Source organism: Dasypus novemcinctus, chromosome X (genome assembly GCF_030445035.2).
Source record: "Dasypus novemcinctus isolate mDasNov1 chromosome X, mDasNov1.1.hap2, whole genome shotgun sequence".
Classification (NCBI taxonomy): domain Eukaryota; kingdom Metazoa; phylum Chordata; class Mammalia; order Cingulata; family Dasypodidae; genus Dasypus; species Dasypus novemcinctus.
Window position 1 is genome coordinate 153317836 of NC_080704.1, and position 9970 is coordinate 153327805.

At 40.9% G+C, this 9970-nt stretch overlaps 1 protein-coding gene across 2 annotated transcripts; it reads left to right on the forward strand.

Moving 5' to 3' along the window:
- The first annotated feature begins 541 nt into the window (after nucleotides 1–541).
- CCDC160 (coiled-coil domain containing 160) lies at nucleotides 542–9408 on the forward strand. 2 transcript variants are annotated; one of them, XM_004474314.5, is made up of 3 exons: nucleotides 542–972; nucleotides 2055–2112; nucleotides 8027–9408. In XM_004474314.5, the coding sequence occupies exon 3, from the start codon at nucleotides 8051–8053 to the stop codon at nucleotides 9020–9022; it is 972 nt and encodes a 323-aa protein (XP_004474371.1). In that variant the 5' UTR covers nucleotides 542–972; nucleotides 2055–2112; nucleotides 8027–8050; the 3' UTR covers nucleotides 9023–9408. The 2 variants fall into 2 exon arrangements, with proteins under 2 accessions (XP_004474371.1, XP_071069355.1); XM_071213254.1 differs by lacking the exon at nucleotides 542–972 and adding an exon at nucleotides 1716–1759.
- The last annotated feature ends 562 nt before the right edge of the window (nucleotides 9409–9970 follow it).

A 9970-nucleotide genomic window follows, 5' to 3' on the forward strand; every position in this document is an offset into this window, starting at 1 on the left:
TAACATGATGGAAATCTATGGCATAATGTGCGACTGTTCCCTCAACCAAGCCTTGGAAGTTGTGAGCAACCTTTGGAGCTGAAGAGAGTAGCCTGGGGACTGAAAACAGAAAGCAACTTTACAGTGCCAGTAGTGCAGAACTAGTTGCCCCCAATAGGTTTTAAATTCAAATAGTTGTAGAAGTGGTTTAGAGAAATTCCCAAGTGATAAAAGAGGAAGCCATGGGACTATCTCAGATACAAGCTCAACCTCCCAGAGGGGCACAGCAGGGGACAATGCTCTCCTAACACACCGCCATCAAAGCCCTGGTCAGAGGCAGAAATTCCGGCGAGACCACTGTGCTCACGGGCAGGGTTGTGTGGGGGTAGGGGTGTGTGCAACTCCCACATTGTTAGGAACCCTGAACCAAATCCGGGCGGCCTTCCAGAGAAAACCTTCCCCAAAGTCGGGTTACTCAAGAGCAGGCCTAGCGCTCTGCCTTGCGCCACTCCCTCTTCAAGCCACCCCCACCCCCACCCCCCCGCCGCCCCGTGTACAGTCGCAGTGTCCAGGTGGCTTTGTGAGTCACCCAGACCCTCCGTAAAAATTCCACGGTGGGTGGGGCTGCCTGGCAGTTTCTCGCCCCTTCCCCACCCAGACTCAGCCGTCCTCCAGTTTGAGTCCTCAGTTTTTGCCAGGCAGAAGCGGCCGCGGTTCCCGCCCCACCAGGCATGCTCAGTGCTCGGGCCGGGCTGTGACTGCCCGGTAGGCAGCGCCCGGCGGGCCCACGCGGCCCGGGGCCCTTTAAATCGAGCCGGCCGGTTGCTAGGTGACCGCGCGGCCCGCGCTGGCGCTGCACTGCAGAGGCCGGGGCTGGGGCCGGCCGGGACGGGTCGCCGTGGCCGGCGCCGAGCGAAGGGCCGCCGCCCGCCCTTGGTGGCGGGCTTCGGGGAAGAGAGGACAGGGCTCGCCGGAGCGCACCCACACCTCCAGGTAGGTCTGCGGAAGGGAAAGCCCGGGCTCCCCTGGGTTCGCCCCTTCTCTCGCCTGGCTCCGGGACGCAGGGAGCTTTAGGGCGGAGGCGCCCGCGGTCCCCACCTCGTCCCCGCTGCGGGTTTCTTCGCCCTTTAGCAACGCCGGGCCGGGAGCTGGCGGGCATTGGGGAACATGGGGCACGGGGAGTGGGGTGTAGAAGAAAGAGGGGGCCAGGCTCCTCCCGCTGCCGGCGAGAGGACAGGGTCTGGGGAAGTAGGTGTCACCTGCGGTGGGGACTGCTGGGCCAGCGCCCCGACCTGAACCACTTTTCCTCCTCCCGCCCGAGGCAGCAATGGCAGGAGTTTCAGTTAACCATTTACAAAGAAAGCCCGCAAACTATGCATACATAGATATGGCTTTATATAAATAGCAGGAATGTGACTCCCATACTAATAAAGTCTCAGTCCTCGGAATTAAGGTGACTCCAAGGCTTTTCTTCTCGAAGAAATACTTTCATGCGAATGACAAAAAGAATTCGGGTTAGTAGGCATGCCAAACAATGGAGAAGACAATTTGTCCCATGAAGTGGACACTCCGTGCATCGGTTAGGATCCTGAAAAATAAAGGCCAAATTCGGGATCACTTCCCTTTTTAATGATTAAAAAAAAAAAGCTAAACTCCGTCTGTGCTGTGAGGGAAGGAGACAAGGCCTTGGCTCCAGCCCTTTGCAAACGTGGCTCTTGGCATGCTCATCACTAACAAGCTGCGGCTGCAGTGGGGCTCCTCTGTTCTCTAAGTGCTAAAGGTGAGGAGCTACTGTGTTGAATGAGAGGTTGCCATGATTCTTGACTCATCTACTATTTCTCTTGTTTGGGGAAGAAAGACTTAAGGGCATGAGAGTTTGGATAATAGGTTGACAAGTTTTAAGGACAGATCACTTCTGTTTAAGTGCCTGGTGTCTTGCTTGAGGCAGGCCAAATGGCATTCTAAGCCTATCACTTATAATTTTAATCTGCATCTTAGATGGAAATATGGGTTTTCATGTTCCAGTTTATTATATTTTCTGATTACTCTGGGGGGGGGTGCTTTATTTTTTTCAGATCAAACTGGAGAAGTGAAGTAACAGTATTCAATGTAAGACCTTGGACTTCAGGAAGTGTAAGTACAGCTGTTTTGGCTGATATCTTATTATGGGTGTTTGGACACACAAAGACTTACACATCAGTAATGTCAACCTTGTAGCTAGATCATCAATCTGCATTGTCAGTACACTTTCAAGAAGGCCTCATAGAAATATAAAAGAAAAGTGTCCTGAAAACTTTAGCTAACGCAAATAAACTTCAGGGGGAAAATATAAGTCCCTTGCCTAAATTGTCACCCCTAAAAGTTCAGAAGTGAGAGGAGAAATTATAAGTATTTTGAAAAAATAAAGCTCAGTTAGAATCAAAGCATTATAGAATTTTCAGGAAGGATCTTGCGTTCAACAAATATCAATTGAGGGCTACTATGTGTCAGTTAACAGCTGGAGATTCAAAGATGAATAAGATGGTCCAACTCTGGCCATGAGATCTCAGAGTATTCATGTAATAAAAAGTATATGAAATGTGGTAGAAGCACAGGAAAAACTCAATGTGCAGAGTCATCCTTGTTAATCTTCAAACTAATACTCCAATTGTAATATTTCTAAGACGTTATTAGTTGCTATAAAAAACAATGGAACATTTGGAAATTTCTTGGTAAAGCAGTTGGTGATAAAAATGCAAGCATCTTAGGTTGTGGAAAAGCCTACCACTTTTCTGCATAGAATAATCAATTTAGCTTCAGAATTTTGGAGACATCCACAACTTGCAGTAGTTAAGTCTAATTCTTTCCTAGGGATGAACTTTAAACTAATTTGAGTTTTGTTACCTACTGCTTACTTTAATACTTAAAATTTTTTCCCGAAGTGACATCTATAGACTTTCTCCCAAGGTTTGGTGGCTTCAGACTGGCAACTTTGAAGCACATATCTTTGGATAAGAGTTGGGTTGTTTAACTGGCTTGTTTCTGGTCAAAGGGGAGAGGGTAAAGAATACACTTTAAAATTGCTTCCATTTCAATTTTCATTCATTTCTCTTAACCATCTGTGAAATAGGTAGATAGTTCTATTTTAATTTTGTACCTGAAGAAACTGAGACTCACAGAAGGTACATTTTCACATAGTTCTGAAGTGTGGGAGCCAACATTTCTGATGCCTTCAGTCTTTTCTCACCCTAGCCAACAGTCAGTTCCTTTCTCAAGAACTTCTTTCTCTTTCTCCACAATTTTGTACTGTACAACTTATTGACCCATCTCAACTTCAGATAGTTCATTTGGGTTCTCATTTTGATGTGTTATGGTTCATGCAAGTAACTGACTCTCAAGATGGTGGGGAGTGGAGAAGGTTCCCTATAGGAGGCAAGCCTTGGAACAGTGGAAGCAGAAAAAAGGATTGAGGACCACCGCTTTTAAGTAGGAACAGATTGCACAATTGAGCAAAGGAACAAGGCCAGTGATTTTCATTGTAGCAAACTTTTTTTTCCCTTTTTTTCCTTTCTTGTTTGGGCTCAGAAGTTTTTTAAGGGCTGGGAGAACTGGAATCATCTAGGAATAATGGAAGAAAGTTCCTTGGGCTAAGAGGGGGCCTTTGTCTTGCCTTACCCTACGCAGTGCTAAAGGCCCCTCCTCCAGTCGAGGGGGTCTGAGGGGATGAGGGTAGTGGCAGAAGGTTGCCCAGCAGAGCTTGGAGATAACTGTTCCTCTTTTCCAACTTTCATTCCCAATTTACAAAGTTTGGGATGAAGAACTCTTGTAAGGTGGGAAAAAGCCTCTGGATTTTTTCTCCAGAACTATTTCCCAGTGACTTCCTACCCTTGCCTGGAATTATAATTGCATTTTTCAAACAGATCCAGATTTAGGCAAAAGCGATGGCCTTGAAAATTTGAATGTAAGAATTCTAATGTAAGAAAATAAAGCAAAACAAAAAAATTCTAATGTAAATGACGTAAGGCAAGGGGCAAATGTCTTTGTTTTTATGTCAATTTCCCCTAAAGTGTAGGGTATAAAATATAAACAGTTTTTTAAAAATGAGTTTAATTTCACATTTTTATCACTTATCCTCCTTAATATGAGTAATATTCCCCAGGCCCCATTCAATAGAATACCTTGAAAATGAAAGTGAGACGATTTTAAGAAATTCCCAAAGGATGATTCCGTGGGTTTCTCCTTTTATAATAAATAGTAATGTATTATTTTCTGGAGCTATACGAAGCTAGATATGCATCCACCTAAGATGTTTATGGTATGGTTCTACCTAAAACGCCATAATAAATGATTACTCTTTGCTTATCTCTCAACATTTATAGGTGACATCACATTACATTATAAATTTATTTTCAATTTTTCAGTGGTTCTCAAATTCTTTAGGTGGATATAAACTACTTCCATTAACAAGTGACTCCTTACTCCACAAAAGTGCCCTTCTGTGTTGCCAATACAAAAAGAAAAAAAAATCACCCAAGGATGAATGGTGATGTTTTCAGTGAGATGCTAACTAGAACCATCAGGAGTCTGTTATTAATTCAAGTCAGACACAAATGAATAGACGTAGTCATATAGACATCCAGGCCTTTTAACAGTGTAGTTCCAGGACCTTCTGGGGATTGCAGATTTTTATTGTTATTTTTGTCATATGATTTTATATTGTTTTCTGATGTTCTGGCTTATTTGTTTCTTTATATTTTTCATTTCTTCTGGGCCTTCCACCCCTCCTCTTTTCAGTCTCTCAGCATCTGATGTGGTGTTGGGTAGACACTTATAGTAATAAAGGTTGACAACGGACCTGCTTTTATAAAGGCATGCTTATACTTTCAACAATGGCTTCTGGTTCGATTTGTCTTACACTGCAACAAATTACCTAGTCAAGTTTACTGAGAGCAAAATGGCTGCCATGCCAGAGTAGAGGAGTGTCATTGTTTCCAAAGGGTATTCTCATAAAATGTGCCAAAGCCCATAGTCCTTGTCCTTGCCAGAAAAAACTAATGCTATCCTTGTTCTGCATAAAAAACAAACAGCACAGTTTGCAAAGAGAAAATGAGACTGGCAGCTTTTACCTTCAGTCTGGGATTTGCCACACTCTGTGACTAGATTGGGAACAAGCCTTTAAACTGTCTTGCCAATGCAAAAGAGCTCCTTCCCATATCCACACACACGCACACAAAGGAGCAGCTCAGAGACCGCTTGACCCTACCCTGTGTAAGCCCAAGCCATGGGAGGGAAATTCCAAAAGGCTTTTCAAACCTTTCTCCTTTCTCTTTCTGCCCTTTGATATATGACATGCACTTCTCCTTACCCCCGTTCATTTTTCCTGTCTCCTTTTGTGACCCTTTAAAAAATACCTAAGCTCAAAAATTAGTGGGTTGTTTCTATTTAGTTTGTGGAATGAAACTGCAAAAGAATAAAGAGGAATTGTAGGCAAGCGCTGAACTGGGAGACAGGCTCTCACTTTCACTACTCACAGATATGTGGCCTTGGTCAAGTCACTTAAATTCTCTGCGACTCTGTTACAATAAAATAAGCAGACAATTCCCAGTTGAAAGCATTGGCTATTTAGGACTCATTGAAAGGCATTTCCTTTCAGACACCCAGGAAATTGTACAGAGGCTCAGGGAAGAAAGGAAGTGAAATATATTTTTTAAAGTTAAAACACACACGTGTGTGTGTGTGCATGCATTTGCCAGAGATTTAAAGTGGGAACTACAGCAGAGATAGAAGTCACTCTTTCAAGGAAAAAAATAGTTAACGGAAGGAATTGTCCATTTTATTAATAACTTTTATGTGTACCCAGATTTTATCTCGGGTTTGTGCTTGCTACCATCTCCAGGTATAAATTGACCTTCCTTTCCCTGCCCTTCTGCTCACATCCTTCTCGGTCAATTCCACCAATGCCTTTTATCCAGAATTGCTTAGGAGAAATGGCACTCTCTCTTCCATTGCTACCTGATTAGAAGCATTTTTATCTTTCACAGAATTGTCTGGCAAGAATATGCCTGCTAAAACCTGTGAGTGGCAATTAGCATCACCCTCTTTTCTCCTGTCTCTGTTCCTTTTCTTTATGATTGCTGGAATCATCCCCACTCAACGTGTGTTCGTACTTCTAGAGGGGGAAATCAAGATTATGATTATCGTCCCCTTTAACAACAGTTAGATTGTAGATGCTTCTGGGTAGTGACTAGTGCAATAAGAAAAGTCTGAAAGGACTATTTTGAGAGGAGAAAGGAGGTGATGCTCCAATGGGAAATATATGCCACGAATTTCAAGTCTGAGTTTATCACTGTAGTCTGATTGGATAAATGTTAATAAAGTTTGGCTTATGGCTTTCAAACCAATCATTTAAACACCTTTATTGAACCCCCCCCCCAAAGAATTCATTTTAATAATATTTGTATCTTCACTTTTCCTCAAAGCCAAGTAGTTGCCAGTAAGAATTGTACCTGTGGGGATAGTAAGTCCCTTCCCTCTTTTTTTTTTTGTTGGAGGAGAGCATATTCAGTACCTGTTAGGTATCAAGTTTATTCTCTCATTGCTTGTAGCAAGACAAATCTGTGTTATATAAATTACTGTGGATAAAAAGGAAAGACTAGAGTGGTAATACATGAAAGAATGGTTATCTGGAGGCCATGGGATTATGAAAAATTTCATTTTGGTCTTTGTCCTTTTCTGAATTTTCCAAAATTTCTATAAATAACATAAGACGACTTTCATAATCAAAATAGAAATGTTAATTAAATAATAAACAACAAATGCCATTTTTCTTGACCAAGAGATAGTTACATTTGCATGCATAGGAAAAATAAATGCATGTATACTTTGATTTTTCTTAGTGGAGATGCTCCAAATAATTTACAGTAAATTAATGTATAAAGTGGCCCATCCCTCTTCTTAGTACTCTCCAGCTTTAAACTTTTCTCCTTTCTCTTTCTGCCCTTTGGTATGTGACATGCAATTCTCCTTACCCCCTCCCCCTTCATTTTTCCTGTCTCCTTTTGTGGCCCTTTAAAAAATACCTAAGCTCTGAAAGTAGTGGGTTGTTTCCTTTTAATTTGTGGAATGAAACCTTGCAGAAGAATAAAGAGGAATTGTAGACAAGCACTGACCTGGTGACCCTTCACCAAGCTGTTGCTTGGGTCCTTCTTTCTCTTTTCTCTCAGAAGTAGTTACTGGTGTATGAACAAATATTTCAGTGCTTTAGGAAAACTGTTAAGGATTCCCTTTGACTAGGGAGTATGCCTTTTGAAACAAAATAATCAACCTCTAATTTTTTAATAAATTTGAAAAGTTGGCTGCCTAGCGATTTAATATGCTAACTTTTCACCTATAAAACTACACCTAGAATCAGTATCTTGAGAAAAACACCTTTGGTGGCATTATTTTCCACTGTTGACATTGGGTTCTCATCATGGGACTGCTATCAAAATGGATAGAATTTTGTACACTTGGCAGTCTTGCCCAAAGGCAAAGCCCAAGACTGGAATAGCAGGAATTTACAGGTCAAGACAGAAGGGCATTTGGCAGTTAGTCATAAGGAAGTCTGCATGGTATACTTTACCAAAAGTAGCTCACATTGCATTAAGCCCTGGTGTTTTAGTCACTTTAAATAATGAATAGACAGTAGTCCACCTCAAAAGAACTAGAGAAAAATCAGACATGTTGAAAACACAGGTATTAATAATATTAACCTACTAACTATACAACATTTTTGTTCCTGTAAAGCAGTCTACTTTCATATATGTTTCTATTTCTCATAGAATTATTTTCTCTGACTAGAATAAATAGCCAGAGGTGTCAATTTACTGGTTGATTTTCGTAGAACTGGAGAATTTTAAGACTGGAAGGGTCTGTAGAACCCAGCTAGTTCAACCCTTTATTTATAAATGAGGGAACTGAGGCTCAAGTCAATCAATGAGTTTTAGAGGGAGAGCCAGCATTCTTAGTTCTTTCTACTATACTAGCTTCCATTGTAAATAATTTGCCTTGATTTAAATTGTTTTTCCAGGAATTGGAAGAGGTTCCTGAAGAAATGGATGCTAGAAGAAAACACTGGAAGAAGAATATGTTTACTCCTAGTGTTAGTACACAGGATTTTCTAAGTCAGGCTTCTCAGTCTGAAACTTCTTCAGAACAGACAACTTCAGATAAGACCAGGAGAATAGAAGAAATTTGTAATTTATCCAGTAGAAAGTTTCAAGAAAAAAATAAATATAAGAGGAAAGAATATATTTCCCAACTAAATGAAAATGAACAAGAACCAAAGTTAAGGGAGAGAAAGATAAACATTTCAAAGAATGAAGCAGACACAAATCCTGCCTCCTGTGAAGCATCTAATTTGGATGTTGCAGCCAAAGAAAGCTTTAAAAGCACAGAAAATGGTTCTGCCTGGAGTACAAAAGAATTACCAACTCTATGCCGGCGAGACACAAGGAAGAAAATCACCGAAGGAATGTCTCCAAAACTTCGCCTGAACCTTTTAAATGCAGAACTGGAAGAACTTAATATGAAATGCAAAAGAATAGAAGAGGAATTTGAAAGTGCTGAGAAAGAACTTTTGAACTCCAAAAAAGATGTTTCCATAAAACCCCTAAATTTTCAAGAAACAGGATTGGACACCTCGAAGAATGACCAGGAGCTTCAAGCCTTAAGAAATGACCTGTCTGAAAAAGCAACAAATGTAAAAAACTTAACTGAAGAGCTGCAGCAAGCCAAAGAAGTCATCCACAAGTTGAACCTAGAGAACCGAGATTTAAAAGAAACAGTTAGGAAGTTGAAGCGTCAAACTGAGGTTGGAAATGCACTCCTAAAAGAAGAAATGAAATTATATTATGAATTAGAAATGGAAAAGATCCGTGGAGAGCTTGATGCCATCAAGAACGAACTGAGGGCGGAGAAGACCTTGCAGGCAAGAAATAATAGGGCTCTGGAGTTGCTTAGAAAACACTTTGCCTCAGTAACATCATCAAGTACCCTTGACCACTTTACAGGAGATTGTTTTTAAAACTTAAAAAAAGAGCCTTTCATTAGGCAAGTCATTGAGCCAAATCAGTGTTTATTGTACTTTCTTTGTCTACTAAAAATGTGTGTAATAGGGTATGATTTTCATTTTTGGTGAATTAGAAGATCTGTAAACATGTAGATGTTAACTTCAAAGCTTCTGCTTTTTAAAATGAAGTTATTGCAAGAGTCCAAATGGAAATGAAGCTTCAGATATCTTTTTTTTTATATTTCATCAAAGACACATAGTGATTCACCAAATCATCTGTGAATACAAATAACAGCCATTTTGTGATCTTGTGAGCAATGTGTCTTTGGCACTTGAATATTCTGACATCTGTGTTCATTGAGTGTTAACAATAAAAATCTTGTTTATGTGTGTAAGTATAATATGCATCTGTGGGTCTTGTAGCTTTAAATTCGTTAGGATGTATCTGCTTTCTTTAAGGTCTAAACTTAATTAGGCATATATAAACATCTTCAGGGAAGATGCAGTTTTTCCTCCCCCTTCCTGCTTTCCCCATGTTTTCTCCTTTGACCTGGCCATGGTTCCCAAAGATTAGAAGATGACTTTATGACATTGCTCTGACATTTGCAAGAGCCCTGCTTTTGTCAGCAATGACTTTTGCATTTTCTTGTGTTGACCAGCAAGGGGCGTTGTTTACACAGTTCTTCCACAGTTCAACCAGGGCAAAATTTATAGGCTTCCTGCCTAGTTTATACTTCCACCTACCCAGGACTGTGGTGATAGGTGTTAGATGTCATCTAGGTAAAGCTTTTAGTGAGCTGGTATGATTTATACAGTAATCCAGCCACAGTAAACCCAGCAATGGCAATTTATTTTCTACTTACAAAGAGTAAAAAAATATATACATATACTCAGTCTTTTGGGGAAATGATAGGCCATTTGATCCTCTGCATTTGTTTGTCTCAATCATCAAGATGTAACTGG

What these genes read in the sequence shown, in the direction of transcription:
- CCDC160 (XM_004474314.5), top strand. Translation starts at nt 8,051, where the DNA reads ATGGATGCTAGAAGAAAACACTGGAAGAAGAATATGTTTACTCCTAGT.